Source organism: Scomber scombrus, chromosome 2 (assembly GCF_963691925.1).
Source record: "Scomber scombrus chromosome 2, fScoSco1.1, whole genome shotgun sequence".
NCBI lineage: Eukaryota > Metazoa > Chordata > Actinopteri > Scombriformes > Scombridae > Scomber > Scomber scombrus.
Window position 1 is genome coordinate 2814880 of NC_084971.1, and position 21818 is coordinate 2836697.

General features: G+C 40.0%; 2 protein-coding genes across 2 annotated transcripts; one reads left to right on the forward strand and one right to left on the reverse strand.

Moving 5' to 3' along the window:
• Window positions 1–2116: 2116 nt before the first annotated feature.
• Window positions 2117–11985, reverse strand: mtmr7b (myotubularin related protein 7b). Its single transcript, XM_062428538.1, has 14 exons — window positions 11913–11985; window positions 10859–10984; window positions 9309–9471; window positions 8984–9141; window positions 8118–8246; window positions 7885–8019; window positions 7606–7738; window positions 7354–7463; window positions 5765–5890; window positions 5573–5622; window positions 4421–4621; window positions 3797–3931; window positions 3543–3669; window positions 2117–2661 (listed from the first exon to the last, which is right to left on the reverse strand). The coding sequence occupies exons 1-14, from the start codon at window positions 11934–11936 to the stop codon at window positions 2290–2292; spliced, it is 1989 nt and encodes a 662-aa protein (XP_062284522.1). The 5' UTR covers window positions 11937–11985; the 3' UTR covers window positions 2117–2289.
• A 7848-nt stretch (window positions 11986–19833) lies between these two features.
• Window positions 19834–21565, forward strand: LOC133998892 (deleted in malignant brain tumors 1 protein-like). Its single transcript, XM_062437916.1, has 4 exons — window positions 19834–20158; window positions 20383–20694; window positions 20812–21126; window positions 21246–21565. The coding sequence occupies exons 1-4, from the start codon at window positions 19834–19836 to the stop codon at window positions 21563–21565; spliced, it is 1272 nt and encodes a 423-aa protein (XP_062293900.1).
• The last annotated feature ends 253 nt before the right edge of the window (window positions 21566–21818 follow it).

Here is a 21818-nt window from a genome sequence, read left to right on the forward strand (position 1 = left end):
GAAGTCAATTATTAACTTTTGGGTCACGGAAATTAGAAAAGTTCAATATAAAAACAAATTCGGCCTTGGGGCAATTTATTTTTTTGACCTAAGCCTAAAATCAAAAGTCTGAAAAACAAAACCTAAGTTCCTTTTTTATATCACATTCATAGACAAATAAAGAAATAATAACAAGTCATTTTTTGATTATGGATTCTCAAATGAATATAAAATGATCTAATGATACACGGAATATGTTGTTATCTTGTTCCTGCTGAACTTTGCTACTGAAGCTCTTTTTTTGTTGTTGTCATATTTCAGAAAACATCAGGCCGAGTGTATTTCTGTTCTTTCCCTTTAACAGTGCATTTATTGATATATCATTTACATCAATGGATACAGAACACACACACACTCACACATACACACCACAAGCTACAGTGTAATGTACAGGGTAAGAAGGAGAGATGGAGGGAGGTTTTACAGCTACACTGAAACACCTCTCATCACACACTGGCTCCATTTCCATTAACCTTCTTATAGGTCAGCACTTGACCAATCAGAACAAGAGTAACTTACAGTTTGAGAGACAGAGTATTTGGGCCACCAGTCAGTAGCTTTAAGATTTGTTAGAAGTACATTCAGTGTTTTCATGTTCATTGTCAGCTTTACAACAGTGTGCTCTGATAGGTCAACTCTCACTGTAGATACCACACAGGCAAAAACTGTGGAGTGTACTTACAGACTGAGATGTGTTGTCACTGTTGGTATTCTATATAAGTGGGAATGTAAGTTACAGATCACATTAAAGGACAGGAATCAGCTACGAGACAAGCCTCGCTGGATGTCATAATATACACTTTCTCATCTAGAATGAGTGTAACATCAGCGTGGATATCGGGTCCTTGCAGGGTGTTGTACAGTACACTGAAACAACGAAGGAATAAATGGCTTTAAAATCATATATTGCACACAAAAAAAAACACAAAAGAAAATACCGTATTTCATCTTTAGGTGTAAACTTGAATCATTTTGTTCACATTTTGACTCAGACTGATTCAATATTAAGCTGAGTCCAAATTTCCCTCGTCTTGTCATTAAAAAAAAAAAAAGTGCCTTTCCACAGTTTTCTAACTTAGCATCCATATCTTTGAAGCTCTAATTTGAACTAAGTTATAGTGTATATCCTATCATGTGTAACTCCTAAAACCTAAACACTGTATATCAGCATTAACGGCTGCTAACTAGTATCTGCTTTTAAATATCTGGAGTGACGTCACAACAGATGAGACATTTTAAGAGCTGAATGCAACAAAAACATTTTTTTTTTTAAAAAGGGAAGAAACAGATGCTGTTGGCTCATTGGCTTCTCAGTGTTTAGACTACATCGCACAATATTTGACATTTTTACTATCCAGCAGCGGCTCTCGGGTTCTGTTCTCGTGCTCGATCGCGAAGGTTGACGAGCGACTAAAAAAAAAGCCTCGAAGTCGTCTGAATAGTTTTACTCTACCAGAACGAATGATGTTCCATTTATCAGGGAAGTGATATTTGTTTTATTGGAATAGGTGTGTTATATCTGAAGGAATGTTTGCAGATATCTGAAGAGATACGGCGTCATCGACAGCAGGTTAAATCAGCTGCTTTCAGTGCGTCTAAAGTTTCAAAATATGGAAGACTGGATGTAAATATTTCATTCGGTTAATCTTCCATCAGATTAGTTTAAATAGGGGGAAGTGTTTGCTGATGAAATGTCATGTTAAATACTGACACGTGTTCTGTATTTGTCATATGAGGAAGCCACTGGTTTGATTGATCTGGTGAGTGCAGCAGCAGTGTTTGTTCTGCTCTCTGAAGATGTAAGAACCTCTCATGAGGCTTGTTGTTGTACATTATATCAGGCTTGTTCCCTCCACTTTGTATCCAGCTCACAGTAACAATAACAGTGCATCCCTTAAACTTAAAGTACAAATGACAGCAATTCAGTAACTGAGCCCACCTAAAAACAGCATCTACATATTTTTTTAAAAAGCAGCCGGTTGGGCTTTGTGCAAAAAAAAAGAAAAAAAAAAAAGAGTCCGATTAAAACACAGAGCCTTCATCAAGAAGGTAAAAATGATAAACAGCCGGTGAGGTTTCTCCTTAAATTACCGTGACTCCCTTTTATACACAGACTAAAAAAACAAAGAGATAAAATACGACTGTCTTTCAACGATTTTACTCATCACAGTCTCCTCTGCTCCCCGATAGATGTTGGAATAAATATGTTTGGGGATCTACAGGAGTGATTTCCAAGCTGTGTTATTCCTGTCAGGCGGTTGTGAAGGCGGCCTCGTCCGGGTACGGGTCCTTGCCGTCGTCCCCGCCGCTGGACGAGCGGCTGCTGAGGTCGGCCACGCCCGACTCCAGGTCGCTGCAGGTGGAGAGGTCGTCGGGGTCGTGGCTCTTGAGCTGGTTGGGCCCTAGAGGCAGGGTGAGGGCGGGGTCCTTCGTCTGAGCCTTCTGGTTGGCTGGTTTGGAGGAGAGTGCGTGACCGTTGTCCTGTGCAGGGCTGGTGATTGGGTCTGTGTAAGTGGTGGGCGGGTCCGGCCCGCAGTGTCTGTGCCGCAGCTGGCTAATCCTCCTCCGCGGAACCTCGATCTTCTCCCACGTGATTGGCTTCCCTGTCAGGGCTGCTATCCTCTGCACAGACACACACACACACACACACACACACACAGTTAATTCAGTTAGCCTGCATGTCTTTCATTCATTTATCAGTATCAATGTTAAGCGTGTCTCTAGTTCAGTGTAGTTCAGGGTTAGGAGGTGAGAGCTGTGTTAGTGATGGTGGAGGGCTGAAGTAGAGTTAGTATCAGAGTTAGTGTCACAATAATGATCAACTCATCATACAATAACATAATTACCAACATTATCATGTCTATATATGGACTTATCGTACGATACATAGACATTATTTTTACCTCGTTATATTGCCACACTTCACATTAGCAGCTATTATATTATATCATCATTATATCAGTGGTATAAAATGATCTTGGAATAATAATATAGTTTATGGTGATTATTTCTGAGACAATATATTGTTTAATATATAAAATAAAGAGCAAATGAGTCTGATATTCTAATAACAGTAAATTATGATGTGTCCATAGGTTGCAAACAACATATTTGTCATACTCAGACTTGCTGTAGAGTTTGTCTGCATCTACTAACAAATAACATCTGAATAATTTGAGCATACAATGACCACATAACAATTCTACACTTTTACCTCAGTACTCTAAAATCTTGTAGGATGAGAGCGATAAAGTTTCATTCGGATGGAGAAGGAAAAGCTACACACTTTCTGATGAGACTCTTGAATTAGAGGCTGAATTTACAGATAAATTAAGAATAAAACTAGCTGGGAGTTGTAGTGTTTGAACCTAAAAAAAGAAGCACTGTGCTTTTGGAGGTTGAAAGGGTTGGAGGGGGTTACTATGGAGGTGTTACAGCGGTGTGTGTTGTATGCCTTGGTTGGAGCCCGGATGGTGGTGGTGAGCGGTTCCTCCTGGCGGTACCTCCTGGTTATTGGTCAGCTCCTCCTCCAGCTGCTGGGACTCCTCTCTCACGGCAGACAGGAAGTCGGCGGGCGACTGGCGGGGAGGCGTCGACTTCTCCGCGTGGTTGTAGAGACCCTTCCACATTCTGGGGGGGGAAGAGGGAAACCAATCAGAATGTTGATTTTTTTTCTTTTGTAGATTGAAAAACCGGTTGAAGACTTTTCATGTAAACAAGCTTTGTGGATGCGTGTGTGTTTATTGTAGTGACTCACTTGAAGCAGTAGGGGGTGGTGTTGGGTCTCAGGACGCCCTGAGTCTGGCTCAGCTCCGCCTTGTACAGAGGGTTGGCGAACTCTGCTCTGTCCTTCCACAGCTGGGGCCACACAGAGTGACTCCGCTCACAGAGTCTGCCGTCCACACAACACACACACACACACACACACACACACACACACACACACACACACACACACACACACACACACCCACAATGTATTCCTTTTAACAGCTTTTCATTTGCATGTTTCAATCACACCAAACTCAAACTAAACGTACACATATCTACATTTTTGGATGATTTGTGTCATAAAACACAAACTGAATCCTCCTGTCTGAATACATACTTTATTTATAAGCCTAAATCAGCGAGGGCCAGCACCTTGTTTGCTACTTTTTATCTTATTTGCCAAAGTGAAAGGAGCTTTAATACCCTCTCTGCTTGCTGGCAGACAACCAGACCCATGTGCCACAAGTTCATAGAGGGCAGCATAACTGTGATGCCAAAGGGGGCCGCAAAATAATGAATAGATGATAAGGATGTTACTGTGCTGCATCATGTAATAAGTCACATGCTGGAACTTGTAAGATAGAGATGGGATGACTTATAAAGTACCTACCTCATATCCCTGCGCTCTTTCTGGCAGTTTCCCAGGAAGGTTCCGTACTGGCAGGAGTAGACCTGTGTGTGTATGGCGATGAGGAAGCGCTCGTTGAACTCGAAGGCACATGGGAACTGCTCTGACAGCTGCCACACACACTCCAGGAACTGATCGATGACCGGGGATACCTCTTTGGGATCTCCGTCCAGGTGAGCGTACCTACAGGGAGGGAGAGAGAGAGAGAGAAAGAGAGAGAGAGAGAGAGAGAGAGAGCTTTATCACTCTTCACATCATCCACCAAACTGACTTAGAACCCTAACCCTTTTTAACCAGACCTTTCCGAACGTGACCCTTAGTTTACAAAAATGAAAATAAAATTCATCATTTTTGACATGTTTGTGCAGCTGATACACATTTTTATATATATGTAAATGTACAAATATAATTGTTTTATTTTTTTAAAAGTAATAAATCAGCATTAAAACATGTTTTTTTCTTCATATTCTATAAAATGTTCTCCTGGACCACAAAATAGTGATTGTGAATGTCTTTTTGTTTATTTAGTACATTTGAACATCATCTGTATATGTGTCTAAATATCACTTACCTTCTCCTGTATTTTGGTTCCTCTCAGGAAGACAACAGCAGTATATGAACAATTCTTTTATTATATTATTTATCTATAATGTGTGTAATCTGTGGTGCCTTCATGTTCTTACTTCACAACAGAACTGTCATTTCCACCAACTGGCAAAAACCTCTGATCTTAAACACACATCCAGAGGTGCCACAGCTGTCTCTTACAGCTGCATCTAAAATGTAACATTCAATTTCTGTAACTTGTGTAGTGTTAAAACATGACTTTAACTGGTGTGAGTCATTTCACAAGTAGACTGTTCAAATTTGACATGTTTTTATCAGATTCCCACAGCTAGTTAGTGGTGTAACTTCTACAGGTAGGATATATAGGAGCTTTATTATGGACTGGACTGTTATTCTATCTGTAAGACTTTATGCAAAATATGTGACAGTAAAGTTCAGTGGTTGGTCCTACAACATGAGATAAAACATGATGTATGTAAAATGATTGTAATGATGTTCTGCAGTGTGTGTGTGTGTGTGTGTGTGTGTGTGTGTGTGTGTTAAACTCAGACCTAACCAGTTACTGACCTGTGGGAGAACTTGTGTCCAAAGGAAACCCAGTCTCTCTCTATCAGCATCTATGAGAGAGGAAAGGAAGAGGAGGAAGCAGCAATAAGAGTAGAACAATGAGGCAGAGGAAGAGGGATGGAGATAGTGGAGGAGCAAACTGTTCAGACTGAAAAAAATCTGTGTGTGTGTGTGTGTGTGTGTGTGTGTTACCATGAGTCCTTTCATGGTTCTGTAGTATGGGTCCAGCAGTATACTGGCTACGGAGCAGGCCTGTGCTGTTCTGTCCCAGCCGTCTGAACAGTGAACCAACACACTGATCCCTTCATCTGCCACCGCCTGAACAGAGAGAGGGAGAGAGAGAGAGAGAGAGGCAGAGCAGTTAAAAAAAGGACAAACACTCCAGTTTCCTCAAATGTGCCGATTTTCTGCTGTACTGTATTATACATATAATAAATTTGGGATTTGAACTGTTGTTCTAACAAAAACAAGCACTCCAAGAAATGATTATGGGCATTTCTTTTTATATAGACTACATGTTTCATCCAATCTAATATGGATCGGTATTAAAGAGCAGGGTGCAGGTTGAAGAACCCAGTGAATGGATGTATAGGAAAATGATGTAGGAACTAGATTTTCACTACAATCACTCCTGGAGTTTTTGTGAGAGAATTTTTACTTCTGAATCTAAAAAAAGCAAAACAGTTATTGATGATGTCATTAGAGTTATACCATAACTCACAGCATGAATCATCAGTGGCACTAATCATTAGTTGGCCAGCAGACAATGACAGTCTTCTCTCTCTCTTTTCTTTTTAACATTTTCGTTTTTTCCTCAACATTTACTTTTTTTTTTGAAATTTTTTTTTACCAGACATTTGTTTGTAGTTTTTTTCTCCAGACTTTTTCTTTTTTCATTGTGCAGAAACAAAAGGTGGACACAAAGTGAGTGAAGAGTGCAAACCAATTAAAAAGCTAATACCAAGTAACACAACAAAGGGGACAAGAAGCACAAACACAACATAACATCAAACAACCTAAAACCCCCAAAAAAACCCAAAACTCTTATTATCAAATCATCCTCATCATTGTCACCATAATAGATTACATCTATTTATACAACCACAGTCTGTATGTGTGTGTGTGGGATGGTGAGGATAACCCCCTGCTGGTGCTTCAGAGGTACAACATTGGACACACCTTTTCTTTTTTGATACCTGACACTGGATTTCTGGAGGGGAACAACTGCACCCTGATGAAGTGGTTTGCCCATCCTTCTCCAATCTCTCTTTTTTTTTCTTTTTTCATGAATGGAAAGTTTACTACTGTCAGTGATTTAATATGAAAAATGCTGAGTCACCTGCCGGTTCGTTTCTCTTTATTATGTCATTGAATTATACAGCCAACACTAAAAAGCCTCTCTGCTTTTCACACTCACTTTAGAATTTCACTTCCTATTAAGTTAACCTCACTTCTGTCACACTCCACACCCCCACATTATGTTCATCTTCAAACTTGTTGTCTTGACCCCAAAAAGACGCTGACTCGTGTAATATCACTTAGCTAATTTACCACAGTTCATACACAGCTTCCTCTTTTCACTTTTTATACATATGCAGTCCTGCAAACAGACTTTGCAGGACTTTAAGAATGTATTCCCCATCTGTTCAGTCTCATCATAAATACTTGGTTGCATTTAAAGCAGAGTTTGATGATTTTATGAGTCGACCAGATGCTGTAGAATATGCTGAGGTAAACAGAAAGCGGTCGTTGGTGTGTGTTTTGTTTTTGGGGGTACGCACCCTGGCTATGAAGACCCCGGCATCCACGATGGCTTTAATGTGTTTGAGCCAACCAGAGTTCTCCAGACCCCACAGGAAGTCAGTCATTGATGGAGCTCGCATCTCGCCCACTGCGTAGGAAAAGATACAATCAGAGAGGAAGTTTGTGTATTTACTGTCAGAAGCTCTGTCTGATAACTCGGAACATTTCCCCGTATCCATGACGCCGTGTCATTAGCTGAAAACACACACTCTTCTTCTACTCCTTCTTACCGTCGATGATTTTCTGCTGGCTGCTCCTCATCACGTGAATGTTTTCGATGCCGATGAACTGCAGCTTGATGTTGGTGTAGTGGTCTTCGTTCTCGTATCCTTTACCTGCTGCTCGGTTTGCCATGGCGTTCAGCTGGATACACACACACACACACACACACACACAGGGTACCATATGTGAGAAAATTACAGCTGAGTGTATGTTTATATTTTTCACTGTGGCTACATGTGTGTGTGTGTGTGTGTGTGTGTGTGTGTGTGCGTGTGTGCGTGTGTTACCTTGGGCCTGGTATCCACCACATAGATGTAGTCACTACCAGGGTTGGACTTCATCACAGCTTGCAGCATTATCTCATCCTCCTGACAGCGTCCACTGAAGCCTGACAGAGGCTGACTACACCGACACACTGCAGCCTACAGGGCAACAACACATCATCATTATCATCGCTGTCATCATCAACAGAATGATTCCTCTATGTGTGTGTGTGTGTGTGTGTGTGTGTCTTACTGACCAGTGTGTCCTGGTGGAAATAGGACAGAGCAGGAAATCGTCCTCGACTCCTGAACCTCGAGCTGCCCACGATGATGGCGGGTGTGGCCGACTTTGGGACAAACAGCTCTGACGGGTACGTATCACACACCTGAGATGACACACATGTATTTTACCACCGAAGGCAGATAGATACACATTATTCATCATTAATGACACTTTTCATGTTGAACTATGTCCCTGTCTTTCCTATCAGGAGATTTAAGAAATGTAAGATTAAAGGTGCAATGTATATGATTTAGTGACATCTAGTGGTGATGCTGCAGATTGCAACCAACTGAATACCCGTCCCCACTCCTAGCAATGTAAGAGAACTAACGCTGGCTGCAAAAAAACAGACAATGTTTAGTTTGTCTGTTCTGGGCTACTGTAAAAACATGGCGGCCTCAGTGGAAGAGGACCCACGTGTATTTGATATGCAGACCACCATTATTATGAAAATGCAGAAGAAGAATGAGTGCATAAATCTAGAGACAGACTGAGCAAAGAACTGTGAGTAAAGACGTTTGCTCTAAAGCTCATTTTAAAGAGAGCTGCTGCTGCTCTACATGTTAGAGGAGATACCTGCTGATAAAAAGTATTATCTTATCTCTGACCTTGTGAAAGTCCTGAGCACAAAGCCTGTTCACTTCACTTAGAGAGCAATAAGTAGACAGATACAGACTGTAGACTATATGACTTAAACTACATCCTGTTTTATACACATGCCAGTCTCTTCTTATTCCATTTAAATACTTACTTATACAAATATCACTTATTGGTTTGAGTGTTGTGATTAATCTGTGGCTGTCTTTCTATTACTGGTGTTTGTCTGGACATGTGACTGACCCTGTATTCACTGTTGGCTGCCGTAGCAACCCACAGGTTATTAGGAACTCCCATCCTCTTGTAGTCGGCCGTGAGGTCCAAGAAGTTCCACGATTCTTCTCTCTCCTCCTTGTTCACATTGGGATTGAAGGACAGGCAGTACAGCTCACTGTACTTCTCTGTCAGAGGAGAGGAGAGGAGAGGAGAGGAGAGGAGAAGAGAGGAGAGGAGAGGAGAGGAGAGGAGAGCATTTTTTAGGTGTTTAACATACTGTAAAAGTGACACACGCACATGTTTGTGACGCCCTGGTCTAACAAGTGCAAAACACACTTCTGTATATACACACCTGGTCGTGACAACCTGACCAATGAGGAGTGGACATCCATACAGTCTCTCTCCTGCGGGATGAGGAGCTGGAAGATCCGGAAGTCCTTACAGCGCAGCATCAGCTGACTTCCTGCCGGTGACGTCGGGGCTCTATCCACACTGCTCACCATGCTGTGCAACACCTGGAACACACATCTGTCCTGTTATCACTGAGTCGAACCTAACCCTACTTCTAATCACACACACATAAAAACACACATGCACGCACACACGCACGCACACACACACACACACACACAGTGCTTCATTTCCTCTATCTGACTGTGACTAATAAATGTTCTGACTATAAATATGGAAGTCCGTGATGTCACAAAAAACCGACCTAGTATTACTACCTACATGTCAGATTGTTGTGTAATAAGTCTTGTGATCTAAAATGTTCAGGAAGGAATGTCGACATCGAGAGTCTGGGTTTTTCTCAGAAGAAGTGAATGCTGTGCAGTGAAGAAGAAGAAGAAGTTGCTTTAGTAGTTGTTTTGTGACACGCTCATTGAAATCTGCCTTCTTTTGTTCCTGCTAATCCAGCAGACACAGTCAGCGCCTGATGGGTGAAATCTGACACCCCTGGATGCCTTTATTATCTAGAAGTGTCCAGAGGGACGAGGGGCAGCCTCCTAATCCACCTCGTGAAGGAGTTTCTGAAAGAGGGGGTGGGGGGTTGGCATCTGCCTATCTTGTGTCTGGAAATTCAGCACTCACACAGTCCTGACAGAGATGAGGTAACAGCAGCTTTTGCAAGTAAAAGGCTGGCGAGATTGAAAAATACAAACATGCTATGATGATTTAAATCACACTGAAGCTCGAAAATGGCTCCAAAAGCGTCCCAGTGGCCAGTCCTCATTACAGCATCTCTGAGTCCAGAATGAGTCACTATGATTATGCTGTTTCCTCAACTGCTTTCACTCTTAAATTTTTTCTCCTGGATGTCCTGGCTTTAATAAATGTGCTTTTAGCCAGTTTTTCAAGAGCGATAATCTTATATTGAATAATCTACATATCCAGACTTTCTTCAATAATCGCAAGATGACAAAATCCAATCTCTTGGTTTCATTCAGCTCTTATTCTCATAACTGAAACAAGTATTTTTGACATCTTGATTGGTGGAAATATTCTGCCAACGCCTAATGAAATGATATGCAGTGATGCTGAGATGTTAGAGGAAGTATCAGAATTCATTGTCAAACTGATACTTCCCTGCAGATCATATTTCTGTCACAACATGTCTTCTTTATTGCTATCCACCTGCAACTGGAACAGATCTGCCTGCATGTCTGTAGGATGTCTCAGGGAAATCTGAAAGCAGGTTATTATTGAAGAAGCATAGAAAAAAGCTGATCCAGAATAAGAGTTTAATCAGAATCCGAGTCAAAGGATGGGAGAAAAGAGAGCCTGCCTTCACTTCACACAGCTGGAGCAGGCAGGTGATGTGACGGAGGATAAACAGAAATACAGTGTCTAGTGTATCCACCTTGACTGTGTGGTATGTGGCGACCCACTTCTGGGGCTTACCCAGGTCTCCTTGCGTGTTTCGGGGTTGTTTTCTACAAAGATGGTGTGCGTGGCGGAAAGGTAGAGAGTCCCGACGCTGGCCTTCCTCTGGCCTGACGACCGGTCCAGGAGACGCACATTTTCCACCTTACAAGAAACACACACACACACACACACACACAAGGTCAGAGATGGAAAAAATACCCACAGGTCCAACTGTACACATACTTAGGCAGGTATATACAATCACAAAGGCATGCACATGAACACAACACAGATTATTACAGTGTAATAACAGTTCAGTATCACTGCCATGACTCAGCAGATTACACATAATGATCATTGAGCTCAAATTAAAGTGTGATTGAAAATGAAACTTAACTGTTGTTTTGTTGTGTGGAGTGTGTGTTTGTGTACAACACACCATCATACCTGAGTGTGGTGCAGGCATGCAGAGACTGGTTGTGCTGTTAATGCATGTGTCATTACAGATTTATACACACTCTGCGTGTACTATTAGAGATGTTTATTTTTTCCATATGAGCACAGTGGGACTATGATGATACGTTAATGAGGAGGATGGGGACGGGGGGGGGGGCTGGCAGCCAGGAGGGAAAATGGTGGTGACCAGCACGATGCAGAGTCATGGTTGGGAAGAAGTGTGAGGGCAGATATCCATTAGTAGGAGACACATATTCATATCCATATTTATTCATGTTTAAATTATAAAATAAATATCTGCGCGTGTGTGTGTTAGCAAAGAGCACGCGCACCCTTCAGCACACGCGCCAGTTTTTTTGTTTTGTTGTGTTTATAGCCATATGTCAGGTATTCCACAATGCAAAGCCGCTGAGTCCATTATCGGACACAGCGGGGTTCTAGTGTTTCCTGTGGACACGGCGGCTAACTGTGTGCTGAACGGAGGCTGCACCGCACAGTGCACCGAGATGGATAGAGAGAGAGAGAGAGAGAGAGAGAGAGAGAGAGAGAGAGAGAGAGAGAGAGAGAGAGGGAGGGAGAGAGAGATATAAATGAGTGTCTGCAGAGAAGACTCAAAAGCCGAACGAACCGTTACCTTGGGCGTCCGGATGTGCTCCATCACTGCCAACCAAAATGGTGGAGATGGAGAGGAAAGAGTAGCCCGACGTGTTCTGTGCCTCTTCTTTTTTTTTTCTTTTTTTCTTTTACCGTCAGCGGTTATATTCCCCGTTCCACGTCAACAAACGTGCCGTACTGTCGGTGTCGGTGTCTTCGGTTCCAGCACCGTCCTAGAATATGTCCCATGTTTCCCGCCCCGCTGTGTCCCGTTAAAGTGGAGCAGGAGGGATTGTGTACACACACACACCGCTTCTGTTAACGGTACCAAAGCTTAGCTCAGCTCACTGTCTCCTCTAGACGTGACGCTGATAACAGCTGCGCACTACGCTGCTGTCACCATGGCGACAATAAAGCGCATATCATCCGGTTACACCCTTCAAAATAAAAGCCAGGATTGGCATATTTGTTCCCATCCTGAAGAAGAAACAGCAAATCACAGAGCAGAGATGTCACAATGAATGCATTGATGTTGTTCTTAATGCAAGAGTAACAACATAAAAAACATAAGGGGTAGAATATACTACAGTAGGAAACATTTTGGGGTAAAAATGAGATATCATAAATGAAATAAGGAAAATAAGAGAGAATACACTGTAAAAATGTTACTGTACTGGAACTTAAAAAATAAGGCAACCTCTATATATTTCTGTATATATTTTTTTCTGTACATAAGTTGGGTGAACTCAGCAATATGTATTTGACAAAAAAAAAATGCAAAAAAATTGTACAACCTGTACAACCAGGAAATTGAGTTTAACCAGTGTGGAAGAGGTCAGCATAATTGACCTCATCAGACTTGATTATAATTACATTTAACCTGGAAAAGGAAAAATCCAGAATTTGATTTGACTGAATTTATATAGGCTACTCAATGTTATTAATCTTTAACCAGTTTTATCTTTTGTATGTTTTAGGTCTAATCCAATTATATAATTAGTTAGCATTGCAACACATTTAACAAATGAAGAAAAGAGATGTATTTGTTTCCAACATTTATTAAACAAATGCAAATGAATATACAATGTGAGTGACGATGAGTTCAAATATGGTTGACTATTTATTGTATTCTGTGCTCAAATGTTTTAAGATTAAAACCATTACTTAACTCCAGAACTTCTCATCTCAATTTATATATGTCTTTAGGTGTAATCTTAAAACATGTGAATATTAAAACAATCGATACGCCATGAAGATCAGACCTCAACTCATGAAATGCAGCAAAGATCTTCTGACCTCAGTTTACAAAACTCAGCTTATTAGAATACTTTCACAGTTCAGTGTCTTTTAATGTGCATATAGTTTTAAAATATTTAGAACTAAATCATTAGACGTATTTGATGAAGAACTGCATTCCTTGGGCTCAGAAAGATGTAAAACATTCTTGAACACACAATAAAACAGCCTTTTAGTTCGGTGTGACGCCAATAGCCAAATTTGTCTGTCCTGGCTAGAAGCTTGTTTTTGAGGCGAATAAACTTGGAGGTTGTTTTTCTGGTGTATCAAGTCCCATAAAACGTCTTTCAAAGAACTCACAGGTTTTGCGAAGATCTGGAAGGATACTTTAGGTTCAGGGCATATGTCATCCTCCCCGAGGAGGGGGCAGCATGCTCTGGCCAGATTGTCAAGATCAGCCAGCACAGGGATTCCCTCGATGATGATGCTAACTGCATCTATCTGGCTCATGGCATGCATAGATCCTCATATTGGGCATTTTAAGGTCCTCAAGCACACAGCTCTCTGCTGTTCCCTGTATGACATGAGATCAGAACACAACATTTTCTGTAGAGCCCTAATTGCAAAATGTTAGATGAGAATATCTATATCAATCTCATGATATCATTAGTAAACAGCTGGAATCAGGAAGCAAGTGGCTTAGCCTAACATAACAATTCTATAAAAAGTTCATAATACATCTGCCCTTTCTCCAAAGCTTACTAATCAACACAATTTACCTTATTCATTTAATTAGAAATGTTTAAATGACAAGTCTCAGAAAGAGTTATGTGTTGTATATGTTTTTTTTGGCCACCAGGAAGCAGCCACATTGGTTCAATCAATTTTGTCATACAAAGTAATGAGTTACTTAAATATTATTAAGTTTAAACACATGTAGAAAAGGAAATTAATTGATTGGGTGATATATACTTTTCAAAATAAAGTTATAGACCTATACATGGTACCACTGAGGGACTTTTTACAGTGTAATCTGCTACACAAGCTGACAACAGTTAGATAAAAAATGGGAGAAAAGAAGAAGAAAAAAAAGAAATATAGAATAAAATAACAAAATGATTTAGACACCAGTGGAGACATTTTATGAACATGTTTAAATGATACACTTTGAACGCCTGTCTGAGGTTCTCTATGTTGTGCTTGTATGAGTTTTATTTTGGAATTTGTAAATGATCCGCCAATCATTCATTTTGACGAACTTGATACAGGCTCGTACCAAGCGCGTGCTCGTGAGCGCCCAAGGATTATTCGCAGCTGCGCGTGCACAGCTTCCACCATCTCCCGCCTGAGAGGTTTGAACGGGAGTCTGTGTTGTGATTTTTCTTCTTTGTATTTTTCTTCTACTCCAATAAATTTGATTTATTTAAAATTTAAATTATTATTTTATCTTAATGTTTATCTTTGATTTATCTACTGCATTTATTGTTTGATCGAGGACATCAGAAATATGCAAAACTGATTATGTTGTCATTAGTGTGTGTTGCACAGTAATCAGGAAGTGCAGGTGGAAGTCACATTGCATTGTTAACTCATATGCAGACAAACAAAGTCAGTGGTGTATTCTAATAGGGGCAACATGACCTGCATCTTACCAGGACACACACATCAAAAAACAAACAAACAAAAAAGATCGGTTTTCTATGCTCATTTGCACGTCACGTCTGACGTCAATGATATATGTCACCGTGTGGATCATCATTAACCTTGTTGTTCTAGTAAGTGAACTAACAGCTTCTACTTGCTGAGAAGATCTCACAGTCAGCAGTAGGAGATGAGGAGAGGAGCAGGGTTAGGTTGATCTCAGGTCTCTACTGAAAACCTGAGGTAGGAGAAGCGGAGGAATCTAGTGCACCTAATTTGGTATGGTAGCCTAACGATGCCAAAAATAAAATCAGTCACACCAAAAATAAATTAACTATTTCTATATTTGTGATTTTTAGGATTTGTGCAATTTACTTTTATTTCTCCGTTTTTCTTAGGAATATGTTATAAATTATGATCATTTGATTCTTTATTTTATATATATAAAGTACTAGAATTGTTTCTATTCTTTGTTCATTTTTGGTATGTGTGATTGTTATAATTGTATATAATGTTGGTATTTAGTTGTAATATATACACATATACACATACATACATATATATACACACACATACATTTATTCATGTTCTTTACTTATGGCTTTGATTATTTGACATAAATGAAAGTGTTTGAGCAAATGAGCTCAAATACTTCCTGAGAGGTAAACAAACAGTGTTACAGCCTGTGTGGCTGAATTACTCCTCCAGTATTGTAAAGCACTAAGTCAACCATTTACTATGGAATTATAAAACATGAATGAGAAGCTTGTTTTGAAATATAATAAATATAATTATAATAAGACAGGATTCACAGGAAGGGGCATAATGACTCCAATAAATAATGATAAGAAGTGAAAACACAATAAATTTATCACACACGGCACGTGGAGAAAACAGCAAAGGTTTCCATGTTGTTTGTTTGTTCCCTGCAGAACCTATTTCAACTGAGTTGATCCAACCAATAGACCAAAGAAACCAGTTTAATCCATAAACACAAACGTTCTCAAAGCCTGACTGATAAATACATGATGCAGAAATATAAGATGGTGTCCAAAATGCAAATGCTATACAGTAATACATGATATCAATGATTGATCATTGATGTCATCAACACATAGTTGATCCTTATTAAAACCTTTATAATTTCATGTACGTACTGATATTAATCATCAGTTTTAACAACAGGGATTACAAGTAAACATCGTGTGTTGACAACTGAGCAAAGCTGGGAGGAGAATCTTGAGATAAGAGTTCTGCATAAGGTTTTTTTCAGCTCAAATAGTTTCAGTTTTGCAGTTAAAACATGATGCCATCACAAAGGTAAATTATGTAAAAAACATACATATTTAAAATGCTTTGTATCATACTTTCAGTAATATGCACACTGGTGCATACAATCTCTTATCTGTATAAAGTGATGTAAAAATCGTATGACTCCTCTGATAATGGTACGAACAATAACTCAATCATTTACCTTGGAATTATAAAAAGTGCAGAGGAATTTAGTTTTTCACAGGAAAGGTCATAATGACTCCAATAAATAATGATAAGAAGAGAAAACACAATAAATGTATCACACACTGCACGTGGAGAAAACAGCAAAGGTTTCCATGTCGTTTGTTTGTTTCAACTGAGTTGGTTTGATAGTTTCAAAGAAGAACATTTGTTTTTTGCTATTGCATGTAAGTAATTACTCTCTTGAAACTACAATATGTGACTATTCCACATTTAAATGTCTAAAAATGACTGTTCTATATTTTGTTGAGTTGTGTACTTGCATTGTTATTCCAACAATATTAAAACCCAGCGATATCAGCAATTTTAATCAAAGTAGTACTCCATTTCATATAGTTGTCTGTCAATGGAGTCATACCCTCTGGCCTCTACCAAAGAGTATACGCACACTAGATGATGATCATCATGATAATCATCTTGTTTGCATGTGTCCGCCATAATAATGTCTACCAAAGTATATACAAGCCACATTTTTATGATAAACTTTTTAGATCTTGGTCATCTGTAAAACTACACTACCGGTCAAAAGTTTTAGAACTTTTTTTTTTAGAATTTTTCCAGTTTTTTATTGAAAAAATGTTTTCAAGCTCACCATCTTGGTCTTTTTTCCTAATGTAGTTGTGTCATAGCTTGGACTTATGTTTTGGGTCATTATCTTGCTGTAGGATGAACCCCTGACCAACTACATGCATACCAGAGGGTTCTGCATGGCATCGCTGCAGAATGTTGTGGTAGCTGACCCTGGATCCAGAAAAACAGCCCCAGACCATCATGCTTCCTCCTCCATGTTTAACAGTTGATGTCACACACTGAGGAACCATCCTTTCTACTCAACAGCGTATAAAACTCCTGCGTGATGACCAGAATATTTTAAATTTTGATTCATCAGTCCATAACACCTTCTTCCAGTCTTCAGTAGTCCATTGGTGGTGTTTCATGGCCCAGGCAAGCCTCTTCTTCTTATTCTGACTCTTAGCAATGGCTTTCTAGCTGCAACTCCACCTGTCAAACCTGCAACTGGAAGTCTTCTCTTCACAGTTGAAACTGAGACTTGCTTACTACGACCACTATGAAGCTGTGCTTGAAGCTGTTGTCCTGTGAGCCGCCTATCACGCAAGCTGTTGACTCTCAGAAACGTGTCTTCTGACTCTGTTGTGGCTTTGGGTCTGCCAGACCTCCTTCTTTCAGAGTTCCCCCCAGTTTCTGAGTGAAACTGTTCTCACTGACACCTTGACTTTCTTTGCAATTTCTCTGTAGGAAAGACCTACATTTTTAAGTGTTTGTCAGTTTTGGGTAACCTTACTTTTTTTAACCTCTGTCAGTTCACCACTTACCTTTGTACCATTTCAAGCTATTCATTGGACTTGAACTGCTTGAATTACAATAAAAAACTGGAAATATTGGGGTGTTCTCAAACTTTTGACTGTAGTGTTTATCTTTTAACCAGATGAAGCATTGTAGCCATTGGACGTTTGGAATTTAAGTTGTCAGAGAAACAAGCTGAGCAAATGTGCTCCTCATGGACATCTGAGTCTGTAGAACAGTGTCAGAGAAACACTGATTTTTCTATGTGTTTTCTCCAGTTTGAATCACTGGGTCTGTTTTTTCTAGAATGGAGGAGACTTCGGTGGTAAAAAGCTGTTTTTTTCTCGTATTTGTGCAGCAAATACCATCAGACCTAGAAAAAACACAATTGGCAGGTGGGCAAACATGTCTGCCAAACATAGCGTCTAGTCTGATGGACAAAAAAAATCCATTTTGGTCTCCTCAGAACAAAGAACCTTCTTCCAGTAGGCCTTGGAGTCTCCAACATGCCTTTGGGTGAACTTTAGTCAAGATTTAATATACGTTTTCTTCAACAGTGGTTTTCTCTTTGACACAGTTGTTATATGTAGAGTCTCTCCCATCTCAGCTGCTGAAGCCTTTAACTCCTTCAGAGTAGTCACAGGTGTCTTGGTGGCCTCCCTCACCAGTCTCCTTCTTGTTCTTGTCATTCAGTTTGTGAGTACGGCTCTAGGCAGATTTACACAAAAGCCATATTCCTTCATTTCTAAATGATGGATTTAACTGAATTCCAGGGGATGTTCAGTGACGTGGACATTTTTTGTATCCATCCCCTCACTTATACTTTTAAATAACCTTTTCTTGGAGTTTCTTGGAGTGTTCTTTTGTCTTCATGGTGTAATTATAGCAGGAATACTGATTAACCAGTAACTGGACCTTCCAGACACAGGTGTCTTTATACTACAATCGCTTGAGACACTCAGGTGATCTCCACTTTACTATTTGTGAGAATACAAGCAATAATTGGCTGGACCTCTATTAAATTAGGGGGGTGAATATTTATTCAGTCACTATATTATATATTTCTAACTTATTGACATTACTTTGTAGAAATCTGTTTTCACTTTTGCATTAAAGAGGGTTTTTTGTAAACTCTTTAAAAAAAAAGTATGATTCAACTTTCTTTTTTTTTTTTTTTAATAAAAGGGGAAAACATCCAAGGGGGTGAATACTTTTTATAGGCACTGTATTGTGCACAGTTGGACAATAAATGTATGCCAAATTATGTATTTGGACCCTGCTTATCGATAATTGCGGCTATATTTTTTATATTGTTTTTGATAAATAAGTAACCATTGTGATGTGATATGAATCAGTGCTGTCAATGATCAATTTAATTGCTTCCCCAATGAATGCTCCGTATGGTCCGTTGATCAACAGCACCGGCCTATAAATTCTCACAGTTTCACCCACTGAGACATTTCCACTGACAACTTTTTGCTGGATTCCCACTCAGTCTCTCTTAGGTATGTACAAACTCTGACAAACTAATGAATTTTATGCATGGCAGCAGTTTGAAAATATAGTTTTAAGATTGCACATTTGTGTTGAATTTTTATTTCACAAAGTCGTCTTATCTTGCAGTTTTTCTGGGGTTTATCAAGACATGTTTGTTTCCTTTGTAACAGGTTTGTGTCCTGGTGGATATTGTCCATAATGGGGTTGCCTGGGGCTTTGTTATTGATCCTCATTTTGCATATTACTACAGGAAGCGCTTCAGGTAAACCATCTGACATCTTATCATCATGGGTTAAACATTATGACACATATTCACTGTGTAATGGTTCTTTCCCTTTTATTTTTAAAAAATGTGTTACATTTCCCCCATGTTCTGCCATGAATGGACTTCTACTGAAAGACTTTAATCAAATGGTGCCTTGAATTTGCCTCCCCAAACATGATTCATAACTTTTTTGAAGCAATATTTTTCTTACAGACTTTGATATCAGCATACCTTTTGGATGAATATTCAATAACATCAAATGGAAAATTCTAGATATAATATTGATTCCAATCCTATCCATTCAATGAAATGTTTTAAACTTGACTGCCAGCTTGTTCTTAGATGAGCTATATATGATATTTTTTTCATCGTTACAGTGGTTAACAGAACACAACCTGCAGTGGCTTCAACCACACCTGAGCCGAGACCACAAAAACAACAGAAAACCATCGCTCAGGTAACAGCAGATAAAAGCTCAGCAGTTGAGGATGAAAGGCCATTTATGCTAACAGTTGAGAGGCCGGTCCGCCTGGCTGGTGGAAACAACCCCTGCTCTGGTAGAGTGGAGATCCTCCACCAAGGACAGTGGGGCACAGTGTGTGACGATGGCTGGGACATGACTAATGCTCAGGTGGTGTGTAGACAGCTGGGCTGTGGCAGGGTCCTGTCAGCACCACATAAGGCAGGCTTTGGACAGGGCAGTGGGCCTATTTGGTTGGATGATGTCACATGCACAGGCAGCGAATCAGAGCTCAGCGAGTGTACACACCGAGGGATTGGATCTCACGACTGTGGTCACCACGAGGATGCTGGTGTGGTTTGTGAAGGTAAACACAAATTTGTGCAGTTAAAGTCAATGAAATCTCACTGTGTAACAGCCTGTCTATGATATTATATTTAGGATTTTAGTCACCACCTGTTAGAAATATGAAGTATGTGATTTACACTAAACTTTTATTTCATTTATTCTAGGTGTAGTTTCTCAAAGATATCATTGTTTTCATGAAATCCATCATTCAACAACATTATATGTTGTATGTTTTTCTGTTAGCTGGTTCACCAGTGAGGCTGGTCAACTCTGACCGCTGCTCTGGCAGAGTGGAGGTCTACCATGAAGGACAGTGGGGGACAGTGTGTGACGATTTCTGGGACCTGAACGATGCCAACGTAGTGTGCAGACAGGTGGGCTGTGGCAGGGCTCGTTCAGCACTACAAAATGCTCCTTTAGGACCGAGCAGTGGACCCATCTGGTTGGATAATGTTGGATGTTCAGGAAATGAACCATCACTAACAGACTGCACACACTCAGGGATTGGATCTCACAACTGCAATCACCAGGAAGATGCTGGTGTGGTCTGTGAAGGTAAACACACATTTGAGCGACATCTTTATCTTATTTATTCTTTTTTTAGTTTCTCAAAGATATCATTGTTTTCATGAAGTCCATCTTTCAACATCATGTTGTATGTTTTTCTGTTAGCTGGTACACCAGTGAGGCTGGTCAACTCTACCAACCGCTGCTCTGGCAGATTGGAGATCTACCATGAAGGACAGTGGGGGACAGTGTGCGATGATGGTTGGGGCTTGAATGATGCTAACGTGGTGTGTAGACAGCTGAGCTGTGGCAGAGCTCTTTCAGCACCACTATATGCAGCTTTTGGACAGGGCAGTGGACCCATCTGGTTGGAAAATGTTGGATGTTCAGGAAATGAACCATCACTAACAGACTGCACACACTCAGGAATTGGATCTCACAACTGCATTCACCAGGAAGATGCTAGTGTGGTCTGTGAAGGTAAACACACATTTGAGCGATCTTTATCTTATTTATTCTTTTTTTTAGTTTCTCAAAGATATCATTGTTTTCATGAAGTCCATCTTCCTATAACATTATGTTGTGTGTTTTTCTGTTAGCTGGTTCGGTGAGGCTGGTCAACTCTGACAACCCCTGCTCTGGCAGAGTGGAATTCTTACATAATGGACAGTGGGGGACAGTGTGTGACGATAGCTGGGACTTGAATGACGCTAATGTGGTGTGCAGACAGGTGGGCTGTGGCAAAGCTGTGTCAGCACTACAAAGTGCACATTTTGGACAGGGCAGCGGATCAATCTGGTTGGATGATGTCTCTTGCTCTGGGAATGAACCATGGATAACAGACTGTGCACACCGAGGATTTGGGGTCCACGACTGTAGTCACCATGAAGATGCCAGTGTGGTCTGCGAACCCAATTGAAAAAATGTGTATTTTTAATGCACTGAAATATTGCAAAATATGTTTCAAGTGCATTTATATACTGTAAATGTTTACTCATTTTGAATAGATTGAAAGTTTATTATGTTTATGTTATCATGAAATAGTCAACAGTGTATTTTTACCATACTTAATATAAAATTGAAATTTTGTGTACTTTTAATACTTGTACACTTTTAAACTTTGATGAAATCATTTTTTAGTAAATTCTGAGCTTGATGTATAAAGTTCACTT